Below are 26,337 nucleotides of genomic sequence, written 5' to 3'. Positions count from 1 at the left end.
TTGAAAGCAGTGGGAGGGGGGGAGAAATGATGGTATATAAGGGGGAGGAGGAGGGTTGAGAGAAGTAGTACAGACTATGATAAAAGAACTATTATATTTTGTTATGAGTAATAGAATAAAATATTTTTTTTTAAAGATTTTATTTATTTATTCATGATAGTCACAGAGAGAGAGAGAGAGGCAGAGACACAGGCAGAGGGAGAAGCAGGCTCCATGCACCGGGAGCCCGATGTGGGATTCGATCCCGGGTCTCCAGGATCGCGCCCTGGGCCAAAGGCAGGCGCCAAACCGCTGCGCCACCCAGGGATCCCAGAATAAAATATTTTAATGCTATAATCTTGATAACTTGGCTATCCTGTCTAGAGACATAATTTGTTCTTTGACTTCTTTCCAGTTTTCTTGGGATATAATTGACAAATGACATTGTATTTGTTTTAGGTATACACAGATGATTTGATACTTGCATGTATCATGAAATGATCACCACAATAAGTTTAATTAATATTCATCACCTCATAGAGTTAATTTTTTCTTGTGATGAGAACTTTTATTTATCTCTTAGCAACTTTCAAACATATGATACAATATTGTTAGCTTTAGTCAACATGCTGTATATTTTATCTCCAGAATTTATTTATCTTAGAAGTTTGTACCTTTTGACCTTCCTCATGTATGTCACCCCCATTCCCCCTTCTGGCAACTGCCAGTCTGTTCTCTGTATGTACGGGTTCATTGTGGTTTGTTTTTTAAGATTACACATATAAATGAAATCATACAGTATTTGTCTTTCTTTGCTCGAGGTCCATCCATGTTGTCACAAATGGCAGGATTTCCTTCTTTATGAATGAATAATATTTCCTCGAATATTAGAATATTTTCTTTATCCATTCATCTATCAGTAGACACTTGGAGTATGTGTCCAACAACTTGGGTTGTTTCGATGTCTTAGCTATTGTAAATAGTGCAGCAATAGACATGGGGATGCTAGATACCTTTTCAAGATAGTGATTTTATTTCCCTTAGATATATACCTAGAAGTGGAAATGCTGGATCATATGGTAGTTCTATTTTTATTTTTAAAAAATATTTATTTATTTGAGAGAGAGGGAAAATCTTCAAAAAGACTCCCTGCTGAGCGTGGAGCCAGAGGCTAGGCTTGATCCCACCACCTGTGAGATCATGACCTGAGCCAAAACCAAGAGCGAGAAGCTTGACCCACTGACCACCCAGGCACCCTGATAGTTCTATTTTTAATTTTCTGAGGATCCTCCATACTGTTTTCCAGAATGGCTGCACCAATTTACACTTCCACCGACAATTCACAAGTCCTCCATTTTCTTCATATCTGTTCCTATATTTGTTATCTTTTTGAGAATAGATATTTTAACAGGTGTGAGGTGATATCTTACTGTGGTTTTGATTTGCATTTCCCTGATGATTAGTGATGTCAGGCACCCTTTCCTTGCCTACTTGATACTTGGATATCTTATTTGGAAAAATGTCTCTTCAATTTCTCTGGCCATTTTTAAATTGGATTGTATATTTTGTTGTCATTGTTGTTGAGTTGTATGAGTTGTTTATATATTTTGGATGCTAACCCCTTATCAAATATGTGATTTATAAATGTTTTCTTCCATCCCATAGGTTGTCTTTTCATTTTATTGATGTTTTCCTTTTCCAGAAAGAAACTTTTTAGTTTGATGCAGTCCCATTGTTTATTTTTGCCTTTGCTCTTGGTGTCAAATCCAAAAAATCGTTGCCAAGACCAAAAAATCATTGCCTCTATGTTTTCTTCTACAAGTGGTATGGTTTGGGGTTTTATGTTCACGTTTTTTATCTGTTTTTATTTGGCTTTATGTATGGTATAAGACAGGAGCCCAGTTTCTTTCTTTTGCATGCAGTTCTCCAGTTTTCCCAACATCATTTACTAAAGAGATTGTCTTTTCCCCCATTTCGTATTCTTGGCTCCTTTCATAATTGCATTATTATAAATTAACTGATCCTACATGGGGGTTTATTTCTGGGCTCTCTGTTTCATTGATCTGTGTGTCTCTCTTATAGCATAATTTGTTTTTGAACTTGAATGCTATCTCTTCTTAAATTCTTGTATTCAATCTTTATCCTACATATATTTTTGAGTGCTACATATATTTTTGATACAATACAGACATGACTCTGTCATCAGGAATCATGAAGTCCAATGGGAAGAGACACAAAATAATCAAATAAGCAGAAGAGAAAGGTCAAATTGTGACAGTGAGATGTGCTCTTGCAGTAGGAAGATCAAGAAGGGTTTCCTGGGGAAGTGATGCTTGAACAGGAGTTAACCAGGTAAATGTGGGGAACACAGCTTTACAGAAAACAGGATGTGTTAAAGGCTCTGTGGTAGTAAGGAGATATTGTAACAGTCAGGCCTTTTTTTTTTTTTTAAGATTCTATTTATTTATTCGTGAGAGACATACAGAGAGAGGCAGAGGCATAGGCAGAGGAAGAAGTAGGTTCCCTGATGTGGTACTCGATCCCAGGACCCTGGAATCATGATCTGAGGCAAGGACAGATGCTCAACCACTGAGCCACCCAGGTGCCCTCTGTGGAGGGTTTTAAAATGTATTATGGCTTAAGCAGGATTAAAAGGAAAGCAGTCGAAGATGAGGCTAGAGAGATTGAATGGTTTAGTGAAGTTTTATCTTTATCCTAGGAGCTGTGGAAACTAACTGGAAGGTGGTTGTTGATTCTTTATCAAAATTTTGCATTTCAAAAAGATTTTTGTGGCAACAGCGTAGAGAACAGATTGAGTTAAGGTAGAGAGGATAAGGTAGAGCAGTTAAGACAGGACAGAAATCTAAGTGAGAGATGCTAGTAACATTGAGTAGAGTGGCAGTGAGGTACATGGGGAGGAATATTCAAACTAGAAATATATTTAGGATATTCACCCTACAGGATTTGATGTTGGATTGCACATGTGAAATGAAGAATAAAAAGCAGTATCAAGGATGATGCTTTGGTTTCAGATGTGTGGAACAGAAAAAAAAATGGGAGAATTACTCAGTAATTCAGTGTTAGGAAAAACTAGAGGACAATCCAAACATGCAGGGATTGTTTTGAGTCTGAATTTGATTTTGTACCTGTGGAGTTAGACCTGAAGTTGACACATTCAAGAGATGTCAAGGAAATAGGTAGATATACAACTCCTGCTCTAGAAGAAAGCTTTAAGCTGAAGATACAAATTGGTGAGGTATATGAGTGTATGCTAACTGAGGTTTTGGGAGTGAAAGAAATGTAGGCAGAGAAAATCAAGTGAGAAAAGCAATGTGCCCGTCAACTGAGATCGATGGAGAAAGATAAATCTTCAAAGGAAATAGAAGAGTAACTAAAGAGGCAGCAGTAAAATCAGGAGAGGAGTTGGCTCACAAAAGAAAACTAGAATGACAATATTTTGTGACAGGAGGTAGCTATCAATTCTGATGTTTCTGAAAGGACAACATGGTTATTGGATTGTATTTAGGAACAAGGTTGTTATTGATCATCTTCACAGAAGCTGTTTTTGTAGAGCAGAAGGCAAATGGAAGTCAGACTCAAGGGAGCAGAGGAGTGAGTATAAGGCAAGGAAAAGGAGACAACAAATGTTGATGCAACTGCTAACAAGCCTGTCAGGAGTGAGTGGAAGGCTAGGAGTGCTCGTGTGAGCGCTTGCATTGGCATTATGCTGGGAGCAGGATGGTTTTAATTAATGCAAGATGCTTGACTAAGCTTTAACATCAAGTCAGAGTTGAAAGAGTATAGTGAAATACACCATACTGTACACTTAGTACAATAAGTAAACTAAGGTTTCGGAGAATATAGGGACAATGAGATCTATAACATTAGTACTATGGCTAATGGACAAAAGGACATTCTTAAAAAATTCTGTAACAGAAGGGAAGGAAGTTGGGGCAAAAGCACAGGATGATGGCAGTGCCCTTCTCTATTTTCTCGAAAATGGGAAACATGGGGCCCCTGGGTGGCACCGTTGGTTGAGCATCCGACTCTTGATTTCGGCTCACCTTGTGATCTCAGGGCCCTGAGATCAAGCCTCATATTGGGCTCTATGCTCCTTGTGGGGTCAGCTTAGGATTCCCTCTCCCTCTCTCTCTCTGCCCCTCCTGCTCGTTCTCTCCTTCTCTCTCTCTCTCTCTAAAATAAATAAATCTTTTTTAAAAAATAAATAAAATAGGAAACAAAGTTATCTTCAGGTAGAGAGAGGGAGAAGGCTTCATTAAGGAGGTTGGAAAATTTTGAAATAGTTTCTATGAATAGAGGGAAAATGAGTTCCCTAGGTAAATGCATTTGGATTTTCTGTTCATGTTGAATATTCATTTGAGTATGATAAGAAATTGTAGTGAAGACAATTTGGCGGAAGTGCTTGGCTGCTTAGATCTGGGCATTAAAAAGTAGCTAGTTGGAGTTCACTATTGGACTCCCTGTATACTACTGGGAGGAAAACCAGAGCCAAGGGACTTGGGATAATAACAAGAATGTTACTGAAATGGTGGACTATAGAACTCTAGATAGATGATGAGAGAAGCAAAGAAAAGAAAGCGGATGGGTTGGGAGAAAGTAGAGATCAACTCATTTAAAGTCTCAATGAGGACAGAGAACAGGAGAGACAACATTAGTTGCACAAAACAACCAGCAGGAGTGATTTTGTAGGTGAAGCAATTATGTGTGGCTCAAAAGGTCCAAATTTGATGGTGAAAGTGGAAAGCAGAAATGGAGTGGAGACAGTGGGGAATAACAGTGGCAGACCTGAGAGGCCAGATAGTGAATAGGTCAACTGAGAGGTTACTGAAACCACTCAGGATTAGATCTAAAGACAAATAATGGATGAGGCCTGGGACATCAGAGTAGGAACTGGAAAACTTGAAGGACCAGATAGTAAATATTTTAGGCTTTGTCCATACAGCCTGTACAGCCTCTGTCAAAACTGTTCAACTCTGCTGTAGCATGAAAGCACTTATAGACAATATGTAAGTGAATGGGCCTGTGTTCCAGGAGAACTTTATTTACAAAAATACCCACTGGATTCAGCCCACAGGCCATAGTTTGGCAATCCCTGAATCGGAGGATAATAGTGAATTTGGGGGAGAGAAGGATTAGTTTTTTTCAAAGTGTGCTGCTTAGAGCTGGCAATACTCAAGGTGACTTCAGATGATTCATGGAAAAATATTAAAAGCTCTAATTGGGGAAAATTTCAAACATACAACATTATATAGAATAGTACAATGAGCTCCCATGTACTGAACATGCAACTTTAATCATTATTAACTTACAATCTTGTTTCATTTAAACTCTTAGCAACATGCCACCTCCCAGATTAAAGACAATCCAAGATATCTTATTTATTTTAGAATGATTCTTTAAAAGATAAAGATATATATATATAATAGCCACGATACCAATACCATAACTAAAAAAAAACTAGTAAATTCTTAATACCATTAAATATCCAATTGAGCTCATAGTTGTTATTTTTACATTTTGGTTCTTTAAATTGGATTCACATAAACTCAAAGTGTTGTGATCATTGCAAAACTCCCCCCCCCCGCTTTTTTAAAAGATTTTATTCATTTATGAGACAGAGAGAGAGCCTGTGCGCAAGGTGGGGGAGGAGCAGAGGGAGAAGCAGCAGACACCCTGATGAGCAGGGAGTCTTGATCCCAGGACCTCCAAGATCATGACCTGAGCCAAAGGCAGCCATTTAATCAACTGAGTCACCCAGACACTTCAAAACTTTCTTTTAATCTAAAGGTTATTTTATATTTCTTATTTTTCTTTCAAGTAAATGTGACTCTTTATCCTGTAAAATTATCACAGCCTGGATTTTGCTCTTATATCTCATGTTCCTCTTTCACTAATTCGTTGCATATGGAGATTTGATCACATTAACTTTGTTTTTACTTTTTGTTTTTTGGCACAAGTACTTCAGAGATGATGTTGCATAGTTACGTCAGAGGCACATAATGTCTGGTTGTGTGATGTTAACCACCATTGATGAGTATTGCCTGGATCCATTAATTCATTATGGGTTGACAAATAGTGATGTTCAAATTCTGTCATTCTTGTATTTATTACCTGAAGTCTGCTTATAGAGAAATTTCCTCTCATGAGCCAATTATTTATTGATGTGCAGTTTGTATAAGAAAAGCAGAACAGATACTTGATTCTTTCCCTTTATTTGTAAGTTTTAAAAATGAGCTGGTTCACTAGCACTCTTATAAGCTGACCAAAAAGTATTTTGTATTATGAATTCATATGAATTTGAACATATTGATGAATTTCAGTTAGTTATGGTGATTATCCTTATTATGCTGAAAAGTGCCTAAATTTCTACTTTTGTGTTTCTCTAATGCTTTTTTTCCTATATTTTCTCTGTTTTTCTTTTCTGTAGTTTAGAAATTATCTATTGACCTATAATCCAATTCAGAAATTTTATTTTTGTGTGATGTCCAGTTAAGTTTTCAACCCAATCAAATTAATTCTTAATTTCTGATCTTATGTTTTTAAGTTACTATTTTGGGTAGATTTTTAATTCTTTGATCAGATTATCCATCTTTTCATTTACTCCATCTTTTTCTCTATTCTTGAATACATTAAAAAAGTTATTTTAATATTCTTGTTGGATAACTTCAATGTCATGATCATTCTTATGTCTGTTTCTATGTTTATTTTCTCTCTCTTTCTCCCTCTTTTTGCAACTTCCTCCAGCATATCTCTTCTTTTCATTATAACTCTTGAAGATATATATATTATATATTATATATTTATAAAATAAACCCAACAGAACAGTGCTAAAATTAATGGTTTAAAAATTTTCTGTTCTTAAAGACATTAAGAGGGAAAAAAAGAAATATATAGTATTTTATATTTACCCATGTATTTACCATTTCCTCTGTTCTTCATTCCACCTCATGGCATGAAGTAACTATTTGGTATCATTTACTTTCAGCCTAAAGAACTTACTTTAGAATTTTATATAAGACAAATCTACTTGCGGAATCCTGTTTTTTTTTTTTTCATTTTTATTTTTGAAGGATACTTTCACTGAATGTAGCATTCTTAGTGGGCTGTTTTTTCTTTCAGCATTTTGAATATATCTTCTGATCTCCATTGTTCCTTGTGAGAAGTGAGCCATTGTATTATTGGTCTCTGCATGTGATTTGTTTTGTTTTGTTTTTCTTACTGATTTCAATTGCTACTTCCATAATTTTCTCTTTGTTTTTGGCTTCCAGCAGTTTGATATTCATATGCCTAGGTGGGTTTTTCTTTGTGTTTAACTTTTTTGAGTTTTAAGATTCCTGGAGGTGTCTTTTAACTTTGCAGAAAGTTTTTAAAAATCAAATAAGAAGCCATTATTTCTTCAAACATTTGTTCTGTCCCACTCTCTTTCATCTTTCCTGCTATGACTCCCATTGCATACTTGTTAGAACCTTTGATTCTGTCCTAGATAATTTACATATATATATTTAGATTTATTTGGGGGGGGTGGAGAGAAGGCACAGGGCAGGGGGTGCAAAGGGAGAGAGAGTCCTAAGCAGACTCCACACTGAGTGCAGTGTCCAATGTGGGGCTCAATCTCATGACCCTGAGATCATGACCTGTGTCTGATGCTTAACCAACTGTACCACCTAAGTGCCCTTAGATCATTTATATTGATCAATATTCAAATACACTGATTCTTTCTTCTGCCATCATCCCAAATTGGCTATTGAGAATCCCTAGTTAATTTTTCATCATTTTTGTTATTGACTTTTCAACTCTAGAACAATTATTTGGTTCATTTGATAGTTTTTTATTTCTCCACTAGGATTCCCTATTTATTGAGTCATTTTCATCATATTTTGTCTTAATCCTGTGAACATACTTCCAGGAGCTGCTATAATGTCTGTTAAATCCAATGTAGGGCCTACTCAGAATCAATTTTAACTAACTGCTTTTTTTTCTGAGTATGGATTACTCTTTCCTCTTCATGTATCATCTTTTTTTGTTAAAATCTAGACATGAATAATAATAATAATGTGACAGCTCTAGATCCAGTGGGGTTTTTTTTTAGGTTTTCTTAATTTTTTAAAATTTTGGTAACTATTCATACCTAAATTATAAAACCTATTTCCTCTTCAGTGTGTGGCTATTGATTTTTCTACTCAACTTTTTATAAGAATTATTATGTCTTTAGTTTGGTTTCCAAGGAATTGACCCTGCATTGGCAAAGCTCCTTTATTGGTCCACCAATGAATTTGACAAAAGTTGTACTCAAATTCCTCAGGCCTATTAGGCCTCCACCCTCTATATTTAGATGTATGTGTGTGTTGGATTAGGGGGAGGAGGTGGTTAGAGGGTTCATGCAGAGTTGCAGACAGTTACATGGTCTCCTTTGGGTTTGGCTTTTCAGAAAGCTCTCTGAGGTCTCCCCACTCCCCTGTGTAGTTATTTTCTCAGTCAGCCTAGGATGGGCAGATAATTCATCTGAGCTATTTCATGACTCAAATTTCCAGAATCTCTGTGTTAAATGTCTGTCTGGTCTGCTACTCACTCCAAGTGGGATTTGCAAACCCACGCTAACCAAGCTTCAGTTTTTCTCTGTTTCCTACCAAATTTGTGCCTGTTAGCTAACAAAGTGAAGGATCTTCACACTCAAACCTAATTTAAGTCTGCTTCTTCTGGAAGAAAAGCTGCTGTTTTTTGCAGCCAGCTCCAAGATGGTAAAGCTACTTTCTCACTGACAATGCTGGGGAAGGGAATGGAAGGATCCCTAGGTGAGAAGAGTAAAGAGTCTTGCTATTCTTAGTGAAATTCTAGCATTTTTCCAAGAAGAGATGCTTCCCAATTATGTTTGCCTTTGGTCTTGAAATGATGGTTTTTATACATTTGTTTGGTTTTATACATGCCTGTTTTACTGACCTTTCCATGGCCCCATAGCCATAAGCACTTCAACCATCCCCCTGCCCCATTTATAATACTTCTATTTTATCTTCATTTAAAAATATATATTTATTACTACTCTCTTCCCTATAGCAATGATTTATGTTTAGTGCTAAAGGTGAGCGTAGATTCAACACTCATCTCAGCTTTTATGTAAATGCCTCTCCAGTCTAAAGTGTATTCTACTGGAGAATCCTCAGGAAGTGCTCATGGGACCAATATGCCCTGAGTTCTTATAACATGGTTCTAACAGGTTTTATGTCGTCTTCATATCAAAAGGCTAATTTTGCTGAATAAAATCCTTAGGTCGCATTTTCTTTCCTTGAGTACATTAAATATGTTGCTACCCTATTTTCTGGCATAACGAGTGGCTGTCAAAAAGCTAATAATAATCCCATTTCCTATAACTGACTTTTTAAAAATACCATTATAATAATATGCCTTAATGTCTATTCTGAACCCATTTCCCTACTTTTGCAGTATAATCTTTCAATATGTATTTCTTTTTTTAAAGATTTTCTTTATTTATTCATAAGAGAACAGAGAGAGAGAGAGAGAGAGGCAGAGACACAAGCAGAGGGAGAAGCAGGCTCCATGCAGGGAGCCTGACGTGGGACTCGAACCCGGGACTCCAGGATCACGCCCTGGGCCAAAGGCAGGCGCTAAACCACTGAGCCACCCAGGGATCCCCTGAGCTTTCTTCCTTCTTGCCAGTTAATTCATTTACCAGTCTTGCTAAAATTTTTTGCAGCTCATATCATTTTCCTTATTTCTATTACCTCATTTTGAATTATTAGACTCTGAAATTCTCTTTTTTTCTAATATGCCATCATTGTTGTGGGGATATTCTTTTGCTCTCTTTTCTTCTTATAGTATCTTCATATGTGATTCAACCCCATTCCTTTTCTATTGCTCATGCTTAAGGTAAATGCGTGCTGATTTTTGCCATGGAAGGGTGGCCTAGGCTAGCTTTTGTAAAGTCTTCAGTGCCCCTAGAGCCCTCTCTTCTGTTAGTTTTGAGGTAAATGATATGCCATTGTACTTTCTGAGATATACTTCCTCTCCTCCTATCCCTCACTTTTATCTAAATTGCCCGTTTGCTTTCTCCTATTGGACCTGTCCTGTTTAATTTGGATTCTCCTCTCAGGGGTTTCTTCACAGTATGGGATCTGTCTGAAAAGCACCCTGTGTTCCAGCACTGCTGTGCTTCTTCTTGTTTCCCTTGAAGGCACTGGTAATCTGGTGCCTGCAAACTCATTTCTCCATTTCTGCTGCTATTCTCAGACTAGTCTGCATGTCTTTCCAGTGATTACCTGTTGCTTTTTGGGGGCAGTTATCTAGTTCTGGGGGGCATCAGAAGCCCAGTCAATTTTCCTGTTTCTGCTCAGTTGCTGATACCACAGTGGTCCAGTGATTTGTCCCCACCTATTATGGGGGGTATATTGTTAATTAGTGTTCCTATATGTATCTCCTATGTGTTTTTAGGTTTGCTACTCTACTTAACTTTGTCTGTTTCTGTAGGGAGTTTCAGGAATATTAAAAAAGTTAGATCGGTTGCATTCCCAACTTCCCAGAACCTGGATAAACTTTACAAAAACCTAATACTTATATATTTGAGTAATGTACATGAAAACACAATTAACATATCAAGTGGATTTCCTGTGCTTCTCAAATATTAGTGTCTAGATCATTCTCTGTTTAAACTAAACTTATATAAGTAAAACAATTACAAAAAAATCCAATTACAATAATATCAAGAATAAAATTAAATAATAGCAATGGTGGTATGTAGTCCCAGCAAACAATTTTGGTGGTGGTATACAAATAACTCCATTTGGGAAAAAAAAAAAAAACTCCATTTGGAAGTACTGTTATAGCTAAATTGTTTTAACTATAAAGGGAAGGGCCTTTTTTTTTTTTTTAATTATGGGGTTGGAGGAACATTTGGAAGCAGTAATGAGGAACAAGGAAAGCACTGATCCCACCTCCTAATCTTGAGGAAATAAGGCTATGATAAAATAAACAGCTACTACTTGAGAATGATGCAGGGAAGATGTGACCTACTGGGAAGGCCTGGTTTCAATTAAGGAAGGGAGGAGGAAAGAATTATCAGTAAAGAAGATAGCTTCTATTACTGAGAGATTGGAATGTTACAAAGTCCTCCTACAGTCTAGATATAACATTCCAGACTGAGAAATATTCCACTTCAAAAAATATGCTGTTGATAATAATGAAAATACTCATGCCCATTAAATTCATGGAATTTATGTTAAGTAGCTGAATGGTCAGAAGAAAGCTATTAGTATAAGGATGGTCTTTGCTATATTGGTTATAATAGTTTAAATAAACTAAAAGCCCAAACTGAAAGAACACATTATTCAGTAATTGGAAATGACAAAACAAACGATGATGTGTATATGTGACAGCATGACATAAAGTCTGAAAATTTCAACCACAAATAGCTTAAGAATCACGCAAAACATTTTATGTAAACATACAGGAATGTTTGTTGGTTAAAAGGACTGCAAAGTATGAGAAAACATATGCATACAAACAAGATTTGTATGGACATGGAAAAAAGAAAAGCAGATTTTTAGGATATCTGGATGATAGAGTTCATTTATAAATTATTCTTTGATATTATAGTTTAGTCATAAACACGTATGTGTGTGTCTATGACTTACCCAAAGAGAGGCTATGAAACTGATATTTATCCCTTATTACTTAGAAGGAAAGAAAGAAAGAAGAAAGAAAGAAAAGAAGAGAAAGAAAGAAAGAAAGAAAGAAAGAAAGAAAGAAAGAAAGAAGAAAGAAAAGAAAGAAAGGAAAGAAAGAAAATAGTCCATTTATGCTTCTTCAGGGTTTCCTTATATGTTTTTCTGTATCATTCCCTCTTTGGAGGAATATTTATAAACTCTAAAAAGACAACCCATAAAGGCAGTAAGGCAGCGAAAAGATTGATAAATGTCAGAGTTTGGCGGGAGAGAGGGATGAATAGGGAGAGCACAGAGGATTTCTGGGCAGTGAAACTATCCCATGTGATACTACAATGGTGAATACGTGTCATTATACATTCCCCAAAACCCGCAGAAGGTACAGTACCAAGAGTGAACTCTAATGTAAATAAGCTGTGGACTTGGGGTGATAATGATGTGTCAATGTAGTTTTATTGATTGTAACAAATGTACCACTGTGGTTAAGGGTGTTAATAGTGGGGGAGGTTGTGCATGCATAGGAGGCAAGAGATGTATGGGAACTCTGTACTTGCCATTCAATTTTGCTATGAACCTAAAACATCTCAAAAGAAATTGAAACCTATTAGAATGTTTAATGATTAGAGGCTAAGTTATAAAGTTTTATATTCTAACTAATCAAGAAAATATGGTCTGAAGCCTAATTTTGGGGTTCAAGCAAAGGAACATACCAAATAGTGAGTTGGATTCTTTTAGGGTAGTTTCTCTGTACTTTTTCAGTGATAAGGAACTTTCTGATTCTCAGTGGTCCCATTTTGCCATTTATACAATGAGGAATGTAGTGGGGTCTTGCCTTGACATAGGCCCGCGCTGAGGGTAGATGAATCTCTCCATTAAAACTGTTCCTGTTTCTCTCACAAAAACCATTTTATAAACCAATCACATATTCATATCTCTTCCACCTATGTTTTGTTACAGTGACACAAGATGAATGGAGAAGCAGCCATATGATGGAAGTATGGATAAATCAGACTCTGGAAATTCCATGCTTTCAAAATATCTCCTCAGAAATTTTGTCTGAGTCCACCTTTGCATGGTTGGTGGTAAGTGTTGCCCTTTTCCGTGAATAACTGCAATGATCTTTAAATATTAATGAAATAAAAATGAATAACAAGTAATAATAGGGAAGAAAGCACACTAGTGAAAGGTTGGGGACTGTTGGGGGAGGAGAAGGAGGGAGGGCACTATGATTCCTTCCAATTCGGCAAGCCTTTGGGTTTATGAAGGCAGTTATTTAAAAATTAGTTCCTAAAGGTTAGTTTCTATTTCAAGCTATATACCAAACCATGGTTATAGAGAGAAAAAAGTGTGATGGTGCCCCGGAGAGAAGCCAAATCCAGCAGAAACCTATACACACAAATATTTGTTTTATAAACAACATATGCAGGGGGAGAAACCCCTTTTCCTAGAACCCTTGCTACTGCATCCTGGGGAATACACAACATTCCTTTTGATGAGGAAGCACAAACCCTCAGACTTATGAGATATTGGCAGAAAACCTACATGAGAGAAGCAGGACCTGTATGAGAAGCAACCACTCAGCAGCCATTTCAGTTTTATTATTGCCACAGGTTGTGGCAGGCCCATAGATGTCATGTTTTCTGACTTAAAAAGGAGAAAAGAAAAGAAAAAATAAAAGAGAGAGATGCCTGGGTGACTCGGTGGTTGAGCATCTGCCTTCGGCTCAGGGTGTTGATCCTGGAGTCCCGAGATCGAGTCCCACATCAGGTTCCTTGCATGGAGCCTGCTTGTCTCTCTATGTCTCTGCCTCTCTCTGTGTCTCTCATGAATAAATGAAATCTAAAAAAAGAAAGAAGAAAGAAAGAAAGAAAGAAAGAAAGGAAGGAAGGAAGGAAGGAAGGAAGGAAGGAAGGAAGGAAGGAAGAAAGAAAGAAAGAAAGAAAGAAAGAAAGAAAGAAAGAAAGAAAGAAAGGAGAAGAGAAGAGAAGAGAAAAGAAAAAAGAAAAGAAAAGAAAAGAAAAGAAAAAAGAAAAGAAAAAAGGAAGGAGCCAAAAGTCTAGACTTTCATGAGAAATTTTCCAAGGCAATCCAACCAAATGGCAGCTAGCTGTGATCTAAATTTATAGTAGACCTCTAATATTGTTAAATTGGTTGATGACATGAGACTAACACAAAGATAACTATCAGCACAGTTTTGAGAATCACACAATAGGGTGCATATTTGGATGATCCAGAATATGATTATAATAATTTTTAGACTGTGATCAAAAGGAAAACACAAGATTTAAAAATTCTTGCAGAACTCCTAGATCTTCATGAATGTAGTGGCTACTACAGTTTGCAAAGTACTGTATCCACGTAAATGATAATTCACATTTACAAGTTACCGAAATTTTTGTGGACTGTCTTGGAAACTAGATCCCTAACGCACAGAGATTTTTCTGAGGTTGTGCCAAATCCAAAATAATGGACTTGCAAGGAGGCCACAGAATGCAACTTACTAATGAGTTTTCACTGTCTAGATATTTTTTGGATAGTCAGTAGGATGAAAAGAAAAAAAAATGTTCTGAAATAACTTTCCCAGACTGTTCTAAAATCTATAGTGTCTCCTTTGTCATCTGTCAAAAAGCACTTTTCCCCCTTTATAGGATTTGGTTTCCAAAGTGTAAGTCTTCCTATCATTAGTATGTCTATCATTAGTATAAGGCAATTGTTCTTAAAGCATGATATAGAGTGGTTCTCAGAAAAAAAAGTTGAAAAGAGAAGATGATCTCAAGAGGGCAGGAACTGGCCCTACTAAACATTACAGCAATGGAAGTGCACCGTCTGTACTTTGTGTTATTCCTATTTCCCACCAATGGGCAAACATTTACACTCTAATTATCACAATTTCACTATCAAGGGGAATAATCAAGTTTAATAATAATAAATAACAATACAGTTGAATAAAGCTTGACTGCAGAGATTCAGCCTGGCTACTGAGCTGATCTATAGTGTTCTTAACTTATCTACAGATTAGGTTATCTGTTTTTCCAAGCAAGTGTCAATACTTCAGCCAGCCTGTGTCTTTTATGTGACTCTGAGCTTCTTCGGGGCTAAACACAGTGCCTCTCATTGAAAAAAATCCCTGGCATCTGGTTTAGTACCTAGAACACAGGCACTCAATAAAGACTCAATAAATAATTGAATAGATCTGTTTCTCTTTGTCCCTTTCCCCCACCTTCCTACTCATTGGCCTCATATTAAACTGATGGTCACTAAATTCATGCTGGTTGGTTATTGAGCATCTCATTAAGTATCAACAACTAGATAACTGATAAGGCACCTTCTATGTTGTAGTTGTCTTCAAAGAAACAGAGAAGGCTATGCAGATGTTATCTGTGGATCCTGCCAGGGCATTTAGGATAAATGAGGGACAGAGAGAGTGCACCTAAGGTCACACAGTGAGGCAGTCCTAAACTTCCAGAACTTCCAGCCATGCTGTCACTTTGAAGAATGCACCATGATACAGATAACTTGAGGAATCATTTTGAGAGCAACGTCTCTTCAAAGGGGACGTTGTATTGCCAAATGTGCTAAGTAAATTCCTACTGCACATTCCCTTTTTAAATGTCAAAATCTATTTGCTCTTCCAATTTATATCTGTGCTCCACACTGTTGGCAGCTGTGGGATTCAGCAGGTCTGATAAGAAAACATCTAATGTGCTCATAGTAGGGAATCAACTGCAGCTCTTCAAGTCATGACTGTCGCAGATCTTCAGAGGACACAGATGCCCCCTCAATCCATATTTTCATTCTTTGATCTCTTGTTAAACTCGCAATAATAATCACAGTAAGCCAGTTGTTCTTAAAAACATAATTCAATATGCCTTTTAGATAAAGGTTAAAGAGTGGAGGTGGTGAAGATGAGCTGAATACAGGAGCCTGCCAGGCAGCTGCCAGGTGCTCCCCCCCCGCCCGACTTCAAGTGCCTCATTGAGCCCTGGAAACAATTTTCTAAACCAAAAGTATTTTAATCTAGGTCACTGAAAAACAAAAGTGATGTCTTCTTGTATGTGGGATTTTGTGAACTCTAATTCTGGTAAGGAAATTAGGAAAAGGTTATCATTAGGATCCTCAGTTATCATAAAAAAGTATCTGCCTTGTGTATGGGATCCCACGTAAAGGCTTTGTTAAATGTGCTCATGGGGGCAGCCCGGGTGGCTTGGGTGGCACAGCTTCAGCCCAGGGTGTGATCCTGGAGGCCGGGGATCAAGTTCCACATCAGGCTCCCTGCATGGAGTGGAGCCTGCTTCTCCCTCGGCCTGTGTCTCTGCCTCTCTCCCTCTGTGTCTCTCAGGAATGAATAAATAAAATCTTAAATAAATAAATAAATGTGCTCATGGGGTGTTTTTGTTTTTTTTGTTTTTTTGTTTTTTTTTTTGCATTTGAGGAAGTTACATGCCAGGATGGTGACTATACTGAAGTAGGAAGGCATCAGATGCAAATTGCATATCCAACACTCATCTAGCATGAGAGATAATTAAATAAACATAAAGAGTTAATCCTTCAGGGGACACTGAGAGCTTATGTATATGATGGGATGATGAATAAGAAGTCATAGGATCTTTATGTTTAGATGGTGTGCAGTTGGTAGATAAAGGACAAGTAATAGTTTTTCCAATTTATGTCCTGGGGCACAAATATATAGTCATCTGGGAAATTCTATGGGCTTATTCTGGGAGCTTCTAAATACAAGCCTAATATTCTGTTTCCATTCCAAGGTATCACCCTGATTTTCTACAGCATAAATTTCAATTCAGTCCAACAAACATATATGAATCTGTTTTGAGTGTTAGGTCCTGCAGGGATACACAACCATATCGAATACATTTCCTGCCATGAAATACAGCTTTAATAAAAACATAAAAAATGGCAGCCGAGAGGGAAAATAGTTGGATTCTGTGTAAATGGACCTGGAAAAGCTTCTTAGGTTATATTTGAGCTGGATGATTAAAAAACAGTTGGCCAGCAAACATCAGACATGTACTATACCAAGACCCTACGACCCATGAGTACAAGTTGGTAGTGGAGGTGGAGAGAGGTATCGAGGAAACGTTTGTTTCCAAAGTTGGTGGATAAAGAGAAACCCATGATTTTTTTTTTCCTTTAAAACCATGAAAAAAAAGGAGAAGACTGTATCAGATTCAAACAGTTCAATATTTGTGAAAAGGTACATAACTAAAACCCAGATGCTTATATTTCTTTACATTTCTCTCTTTAAATATATCTTTTCCATATACTCTTCTTTAACATTTGTAATGTTTTATATTTAAGTAAAAAGTGAACTGGCATTATGAACAATGTTGGTTTCCCATGCCTGTGGGAAGCCTAACTATTCAAAAAACAAAACTCACCCTCTACATGATGGCAGTTGTCCCTAATTGCCTTCATTGTAATCAGAAATAAAGTGGTAGCCAACCCACAAAGAGTGACAACAAATTGTGATGATTGGAAAAATATTGTTCCGGTGCTCTACAAAGTAGACGTGGGGAGCTTTGCAAGCAGCCTGCTCTCAGAGCACTGACTGGATGGAAAATAATATGAAAGAAATGTGAAGAGAGGAAGCAGTTTGGAGATAAAGAAGTAGCAGTTGGTATAATTAACAAAATTTATTGAATGAGCTCTATACGCTCAACGCCTGCCACATACTGTGGTCAACACAGCCAGGTCTGACATGGCTCAGGCCAGCCTGGAGATAAGATAACATCACTAAATCAAAAGGTACCAAGCTCTCTTTTCTTCATTGGAAATTCTGGTTCTAGTACAAAAACAGCCTTCACAAATTATTTTAAGCTTTGTCATTAAGGTCATTAAGGGACATATAGGAAGAGTTTTTCATGATTCAGTATGACCCTGCCAAACCCGCATTAGCTGATTATTTTATCCAACTGCTGCCCAAAATTTCATTACTCACTTATTTCTCTTCTATGGGTCTTGATTTTTTTGTTTTTCTTGTGAATTTATTTTTCTCCTCAAATAGACTATAAGCAGAAAAGGCAAGGACTGTTTGTTCTGCTCCTGTTATGAGGCTGAATATAGCAAAATCATTAACAGCATGACTTTTAGGAGGAAATTGTTGTTTTCAAATACTGGCTCTACCATTTACTAACTGTGTGACCTGGGAGCTGGAATTATGGTTAAGTGAGCAAGGCCCTCTCCTTCAGTGCAAAATTTAAGGGACTGCCCCAAAATCAGTGATTAAGATATATATTTTAATTAAATATTTTTAAAACCAAAATTTAGGGGAGATGTGTTATAAACCAAATATTTGATATTTAATGATAGATTTAGATTTTTAATTATAGATTTTTAATTATAGATTTTTCATTAATTTTTCCACTTGGTCAAAATATGGGAGAATAAGAAGTGCATATAGGTACACAAGTTTTTCCTTTTGTCTCAGAATTCAGTGTGACTTTGGCTGTGTTACCTAAGTTTTAGTTCCCTCATCTGTAAAAGGGAATGATTATAGCCTGACCCCATGGTGGTATCATGAAGGATAAATAAGGTAATACAAACTAGATAGCTTAGCCTAGTACCTGTACACCATACATATTAAAAGTTAATCTTTAAGGGATCCCTGGGTGGCGCAGCGGTTTAGCGCCTGCCTTTGGCCCCGGGCGCGATCCTGGAGACCCGGGATCGAATCCCACATCGGGCTCCCGGTGCATGGAGCTTGCTTCTCCCTCTGCCTGTGTCTCTGCCTCTCTCTCTCTCTCTCTCTCTCTCTCTGACTATCATAAATAAATAAATAAATAAATAAATAAATGTTAATCTTTAAAAGATCAACTGTATGACTCTCCATAATTCTTTAAGTTAGCCTTGCAGATGGTGAATTCTTAGGAAATAAGGAAATAAAGACTAAATATCAGTGAGGCTGGAGGACAGTGCATTTGTGTTACTTGAGTATGTATTGAGTGTCAGGACAAGCATAGGTGTACCATGTAAGCTACTTCAGTCTGCATTCCTCTTTCAATCATATGGGTGCTCCAACTGAGAATCCCAATAAGTTTTAGAAATATTTATTACTATTTTTTCAAGTGATCAATTTTTTTTTCTTTGAAGAACAAGAAAAACACACAAACTGGTAAGAAATAAAAAGACTGTACAATACCTCTTACCAATCTGTTTCCAGCAGACCAGGTTGCCTAAAATCATTATTATCAGGTAGGAATTGAGTTATACTCTCTGACCCCTACCACCAAAAACTGGATCAATATATCACAAAAGAGCTCTTTCAATAAACAAATTGCCCACACCTCTGTAATCTGCAATTTGTATAATGGCCTCCGGCTTCCTGGAATTTCTTTTAAATTTTCATTTCAGATCATCAAAAGAAAATTCTTTTTATTGTTTTGTGATGGTTTTGGTTTTTATTAGTACATGTTGTCTCTGGGACTTAAGTGTCTCTGGACCTGGGCATTTGTGCTTTTTGATTCTGTGACATAAGTACGTTCTTGCTTTGCTTGACCTTTGCACAAATTAGTTAGCCTTAGTATACTGGGGACTTTCATAAGGAATAAGTAAGACTCGAAAGAACTTTGCACAATGTCTAAAACATAGTAAGTGCTAAATAAATTTAAGCTATGATTAATAAGAATATAAAATTTTAGTAGTGGTTATAGCATAGCATTATTTTCCCCTCTCCCAATTCTAGATATTTCATTGTTTGCCTGGGCTCATTCTTTCCCCACCTCTTATCTCATTTGCTCTGTGAAGGTGGCCATTCATGTATAGGTTCTTGCCTTGGCCCCCTTTATAACTCCTCCATCAATGAAACTACCCTGGCCAGCCACAGGAAGCTGCACAACAAAGGAAAGGCAGCTTTTGTCTCCCTAGTCTCCAACCTCAGGCTCTGACTGCCTTTCTACCCACTACAAAGTAACAGATGGAAATGTTCCAAGTGGGGAATCATTTACTAAGTGACCAAAAAAGCATTTTGAACTCTAAGATCTTCACAAAAACAGAGCCTGTGCATGAAGCCAGAGCTGTGTAAATTCGTGTAAGTTCGTCAGTTGTGCAGACCTGCAGGGGGAGCCTGCTTCCCTAATTATTGGCCTCCAGATCAGCAGCCATTGAGTGAACTACCTTCCACTTTCTCTGCTGTCACCACCCAATAAATACTAAGGGCTCCTTTCAAGACCTCTGTCTCCAGGATACAAGCTCCCTCCCTTTAGTTTTCTGTGTGCTTCTTCATTAGGAAGATAGCAGCACAGATCCCTAGGTCCTGCTTCATGGGGGATAAAGGTATGTACATTGTTTCAGAAGGAAATCTTGAGCAGGGTATCATTCTTTGCAAGCCTTACTGTCTATGTATCTGGAATGTAAGGCTAACTATCAATCCTAGTCATATGCACGTAAAGAATCATGTCTTACAGAAGAGTTTCTACTAAATATTCTGGAAATGCTTGTCTGAACTATTTAAGAGGTTTGCCTTTGTGTTTCTACTATTTCTGCTCCTAGCTCATTCTTGAATTCTCTCTTACCTTCCATTTCTACTACTCTGAATCTATCTGTTTCTTTTTAACAGACTTAGGCCAGAGATTTCAATGGACAGAGTTCTGTTTTCAATATTTTGTGACTTCTTCCCCCTTCAAATGCACTGCTGTTCAACATTCTCCATCTTAGTTCCCTTCATTTCCCCTTGATTTCTGCCCATCATGATTCATCTGTTGTTCAGAGTTAGACAGTAGTTCTCAAACCTGGAGCCTTTGAGGACCTTTTAAAAAATGCCCCAGCCTGAGTCTCATCCCAGAACAACTGAAGTAGAATCTCCAGAGGAGAGACTTTGTGCATCAGAATGTTTTCAAAGCAACTCAATTGAGAATATTGTGTTATACTAAAGAAGAATGAGGGCATAACCCATCCTCTACCCTTGTGCCCATGAAGAGTTCCCTCCTCACTGCCCCTTAGCACATTTACTGACACTGACCTGCATAGTGATCTTGTCCCTGGAAATTCTGGGTATGGCAAGAATGAATAATAGGAGCTTTTCTTCACATACCCAAGAAATGATATGGAATTAGAAGAACCAACTACTTCAAGTAAACTCTGATTTGTGGAACTCAGATTAACGTTTGCAGTCTACCCTTTAGGTGTCCTCTTTGAAGGTAATACAGAAACAAGGCCAGAGGGGCAAGGACCATGAGTAGGAGGGGCCTAGGGCACAAAATTTTTTTTATTATTTATTTATTTATTTATTTATTTATTTATTTATTTATTTACTTTTTTTTCTAGGGCACAAAATTTAAGAAGGCACTTACTCTCAGGTGCCCACCCTCTGCTTCCAAGCCCCTGAGAGTGAGTGCCTCCTGAAATGGTATGCCCTAGGAGCCTCTTCACTCATCCTAGTCCTGACCCCAAGGAGAGCTAAAATGAGACCTTTTCTAAAGGGAAGGTGGGATGGAGGACAACTGTAATCATCCAGTTGAGGTGAAGATTTAAAACAAAGCTGATACAGTACATCTTAGCATCAAGATTTTTTTAAAGATTTTATTTATTCATGAGAGACATGGAGAGAGAGAGAGAGAGAGAGAGAAAGGCAGAGGGGGAAGCAGGTTCCATGCAGGGAGCCAGATGTGGAACTTGATCCCAGGTCTCCAGGATCACACCTGGGCTAAAGGCAGTGCTAAACCTCTGAGCCACCTGGGCTGCCCAGCATCAAGATTCTTGAACTTAAAATGAGAACTAGTATCTTTCATTAGCCTCCAGTGCTAATGAAACTGCCTTCCAAATCCCACCCCCTGATACGCAGCTTATGGAAAGTTAGGAAGGGGAAGTTTAGTCAGAAGAGCATCAAGTTTCTATTCATGTGAGGAGGGGATGACTCTAGTTGTCAACTGAAAGTCAATTGTAAAGATCTTGAGTCTCTAGTAACATACTAAATATTGATTCTTCATTCATCATCTCTTTTTTCACATGATATGAATGAATTAATGCATGTGGAACATCTAGCCCAGAGCTGGCATGATTGAGTGCTCAGTAACTGGTAACTGTTTCCTTCAGCAGGAGGGTAATGGAATTCAGGAAATACGTATCACCCAAGGTCACGCCATCAGCAATTCCACATTATTTAAAGACAGAGTCAAGCTAGGTGTAGACTATACACTCTGCCTCTCTCCAGTCCAAATCCATGATGATGACCGGAAGTTCTCCTGCCACATTATGGTCAGACCTGGCAAAATCTTGAGGAATTCCATCACAGTCAAGGTTTTTGGTAAGAGTTTTTGTTCTCTGGACTTCCCTGCCATCTTCCTGTCCATTTCCCCTGCCTGGCTCCACCCTGGAGAGAAAGTGCCCTGTTAACTGGAGAGTAGCCCTCCAGGGTAGCTATTCTAGAGCTCTGTTTCCCTTGGTACTGTCATTCATGGTAGGGGTGAGGATAAGGATAGGAAGTTAAAGACTAATGATTGAGTTAATACAATAAAATCACACAGAAAGCCATAGATTGGCCAGTTTTCTGGTGACCACTCCTTATTTACAACTCTAATGTTTCCTGAGAATACTGGAAATCTCTTTAATTATAACTGCCAAAATCTAATTACTTGGTTGTCTAATTGTCTCGGTTGCTTGCTGGAGGAAGGCGGAACTGGGACTGTGAGAAAACGAAAATGATAAACACAGCTCCAAAGAAACTGCAGGGGTCTCCCCACCCCCAGCAGGGCCAGCTCCTTCTCAAAGGAGCCTGCAGGGATGTCCCTCTGTCCCTGCATTCACAGAAGTGTGGAGCCGAGCTGACATATCCCCTGTGGCCTCACGCAAATTGCACAGACTCTGCAGGGAGTAAATTTGGGGGAAATGTGAAAATCCTACTTTGCTCAGTGATGCATGGCAATATTAATAAATCCAAACCCCTGGCTTTGGATTTTTTAAAATCTTTGTCACCATGAACTGTATTTTTTTTAAAGTCGTTTTTAAGTGAAGGCAAAAAGAAAAAGCAGTGATGTGGATGAGCAACTAATTGTTTTTGCAAATGAGGTAAACAAAATAACTTCACAAAATCTAAGGGCATGAGCTTCTAGATTTTTCCCTCAGTTCTCTGAATGACTGGACAGGTGAATAATCTTTGTTTTTACTTAGAATCTTATTGCATTATTTTTAAAGATCAGAGAATTAAGTATTTTGAGGGAAACACAAAGTCTGTGGGGCCTAAAGATGGAAGCAGCTACAGCCACAATTTCTGGAGTTTAAGTCTCTTGCTTATAGCTCTTCCTACATCTCTCTCCAGCTCACCCTCTCTTCCCCACCCCCACCCCCATCTCTGGGGATGGGCTAAGAGATAATCAATCATGCCTGATGATCAGGTTTGCCTATGGAGCCTGAACAGTGCCCTGTGAAGAGGTGGGAAAGACTGTTGATCTCTCATCGATATCACCGTCCACTCACTTACTGGGGTGTGACTGTCTTCAACCCAACATGGAACTGACTCATCAGGCCTGACTTTTAACAAATCAATGAAGGCAGCCATCCAGGATGTGAAAAGAAATGTCGATTCTAAGTTAGGCGAACTATGTCCCATTTGACCAAGGGTTTTTGCACCACAACTTGATCTAACTGCATTGTCAACCCTTAAACCATGCCCCGTACCTCACGGCAGCAGATACTTCCATCTTGGTCTTGAATGCTTTTCACTCTTTCACATCTCACTCTTATGGCCCTTTTGTGTCTACGTCAGCTCTGTTTCTATGTCTCTGTTTCTTCTTTGATCTCCTTTCAGTGGATGCTCAAAAATGTGAGAGTCTGTCTGCTTGTTCATTAGATTTTCCCTGCCTTCTGGCTCTCCCCTTTAGCGGATGGGCCAGCCAGGCTGTGCTTGGCTGCTCTCATCCAGTCCTTAGACTATTTGCATATGCCACCAAGTGTATACGATAGTGACCCTGGCATGGAAGTAAAATACAGACCTTACACAGAACCCACTCAGCATCCCTCAGTGATCCCTCAAATAGAACAAGCCAAAAATAAAAACTTGAAAACCTTGAAATAAATACCCAAGCGTAGCACAGACCCACTCCAGCTTGGATGCCCTAGACCCAGCTTATTTCTTCTTCCTAATAATGCCTCCATTTTCTAACAGTCCAGAGACCAGAAGCTTCCACAGCTTGCTTGCTACTTCGTGCCCCTCTCTCACTAGTCTCCTTTGACTTTACTTTCCTTAGCAGGGAACCTGCCATCACAGGTTTGCTCCTGCCTCCTCTTATGCCCCAAACCTGATTGCTCTGAGCCTCAAAAGGAATGTCTTTCTAGTACCTTTACAGCTTTTAGTAACTGTTCTTTCTTTCACGTCTTTCATTCCAGTGGTATCTGTTGCTAGTATGAGGTCAGAATACCCCTCCTCCTGTTACTGTTTTAGGGTGTATTTTGGTTTGGGTTCTCCTGGAAGAAAACATTGAGACCAGAATTTGAGTTAAATTAATTTCTTTGAGAAGTATTTATCAAGGGAAATCAGAAGAGGGGTGGAAAAGCTGAGGAAGGGAAGGAAGATAATGAAATGTATATGATCATGCGTGCCAGTTTCCAGCGTGGGCTGAGAGCTCATTCCCACTGGGGAACTCTGAAAGAACACACATCAGAGTTCTCCCAAATAAAGGCAAGGCAGTTGGGGTATTATCCACCAACGCCCCATCTGTTATCACCATTAGCTCTCTAGACTTCCAGTTTGCCCTACTTGTGGACTAAGTGTGCTCCCATAAGTCCTTAGGAGGTAGTCATAGGTGTGCCCAACGAGAGGCCTTCAACATGTAGAAGTTAGTGCCAAGTGAGTACAGCAGACATTGACAGCACCTGTGACAGGCTTACTGTTCCTCCCCTGGTTCATAGACAGCTCTGTCTGCCGTCAAGAACTGACTTGAAGCCCCTTCAGTTAAACATAATGTACTCCATGTCTGTTTTGTGCTAGGCACTGCTAAGTGCTAGAGATAGAGAGATGAATGAAGCAGCCTGACCTTCAAGGCACTTACGATCTAGCAGGACATCAAAATCACTGAAGTATTCTCTGGTGTTTTCTAAGATCTGTATTTTCCATGAAAATGTAAATTTCTTACAGTCAGTGAAGTTGATCTGTCCACTTTCCCTCAGCATCCAGCATACTGCTGGGCACACAGTGGGTATTTAATAAATATTTGATGAATGATGAATCTTATGTGTATGAACTCATACGTGCACACACACACACACACACACACACACTAGTGGCCAGGTCAGATGACTGTCAATGCCACTAACTATGTTTTATTTGCCTTTAAGCTAAGCCGGAAATCTCCATGATCGTGGAAAATAACTCTACGGATGTCTTGGGAGAGGTGAGTCACATTAAAGCCTTTGAAAATCTATGGTATTATAGATTACCAAGGGATGTTGGGTTGCATCATTGTCCTGAATGTTTTCTCAAAGGACCTTACTCCTTGGCCCTCAGCCAATTAATTTCTGGTGCAGAAGAAGGGAAGCTGAGTTAATCCTAGAAACCAAATGGGCATCCTTAGTTTCTGACTTCGGGCTCTTAGAACATGTGATCTCTAATCCTTAGTTCTTAAGTTTTCTGGAAAAATAGTCTCAGTTGTTTAAACTTCTCCTTAATAAAAATTAGAGAGGATAGAAAGGAAATACTTGGACAGAAATCAGTGTGAATCCTGGTGTAAGAATAAGGCATTTGCTCGGCTGGCATTTAATTTGCTCTAATCCATTTCCTGTACCAGCCTTCCTATAGTTTTTATTTGGAAGTAACAAGAGGAAAGATGCCTTTCTGTAATTCCTTCAGAACCCTGGCTATTTCTCAGGCAGTAGAAGAAAAGGCAGGTGAAATAGGAGAGTAGAGTAGGGCTGTCTGACTTCAGTTTCTTTTTTTTTTTTTTTTTTTAAGATTTTATTTATTTATTAATGAGAGGCACAGAGAGAGAAAGAGAGGCAGAGACACAGGCAGAGGGAGAAGCAGGCTCCACGCAGGGAGCCCGACGTGGGACTCGATCCCGGGTCTCCAGGATCACGCCCTGGGCTGAAGGCGGCGCTAAACCGCTGAGCCACCCGGTTGGCTGCCCTGACTTCAGTTTCTTGTAGGTAGTTCCCAGCCTCAAGTCACTGGGATCTGGGCTCACTTGCCAGTTCTTCTTGCTGGCTGTGACCTTAGGCAAATTATGTCAACATCTTTGTCATCAGTTTTTCTCTATATATGAAGAGGAGAAGAAGGGTATCTGCATATTGTTGTTCTTAAAAGAATTAAATGAAATCATGTATAGAAAGTTCTTAGTATAAATAGGGCATATATTAAATGCTCAATAAACATTATACTTGTTATATTGTTATTACTATTAGTGTAAATCAGCTGTCTTGGGTCCTTTTGACTTAATTCAAGCTTTTTAAAATCCCAAGTTATAAAATAAATGTTCCCATGAATTCTCAAACACTTCTTGCCAAATGGGAGGAGAGAAAATTACACTCATCTTCTAGTTTCTTCTAGTCCTAAGAACCCTAAATAAGTTATGATTTCTGATCCTGTTGAGTGTCAGTCATTTAATTTGACAGCTGCATACAAACCATAGCTCAAATGCTGTGGGTTGGCTTCAGATGAGCATATACTTGTGTCTTCTGTTGATTTTATGTATTCGTCTCTTAGATGATTGCTGTTATAGTC

At 38.4% G+C, this 26,337-nt stretch overlaps 1 protein-coding gene across 10 annotated transcripts in view; it reads left to right on the top strand.

Annotated features, from left to right (window-relative positions):
* CD96 (CD96 molecule) overlaps positions 1-26,337 on the top strand; it is a 96,711-nt gene that overhangs the window by 8,521 nt on the left and 61,853 nt on the right. For 6 of the 10 annotated variants that reach the window (XM_072812390.1, XM_072812394.1, XM_072812393.1 and 3 more), the window contains exons 6-8: positions 12,630-12,754; positions 21,720-21,930; positions 24,957-25,012. In XM_072812390.1, the coding sequence (XP_072668491.1) occupies positions 12,630-12,754; positions 21,720-21,930; positions 24,957-25,012 (392 nt within the window). The remainder of the gene's footprint in view (positions 1-12,629; positions 12,755-21,719; positions 21,931-24,956; positions 25,013-26,337) is intronic. The other 4 variants (XM_072812395.1, XM_072812398.1, XM_072812391.1 and 1 more) reach the window with 1 other exon arrangement.

The sequence above is a fragment of the Canis lupus genome, chromosome 35 (assembly GCF_048164855.1).
Source record: "Canis lupus baileyi chromosome 35, mCanLup2.hap1, whole genome shotgun sequence".
Taxonomy (NCBI): Eukaryota; Metazoa; Chordata; class Mammalia; order Carnivora; family Canidae; genus Canis; species Canis lupus.
The sequence above is the reverse complement of the archived record's forward strand: the minus strand, read 5'-3'. Positions and strand labels throughout refer to the sequence as shown.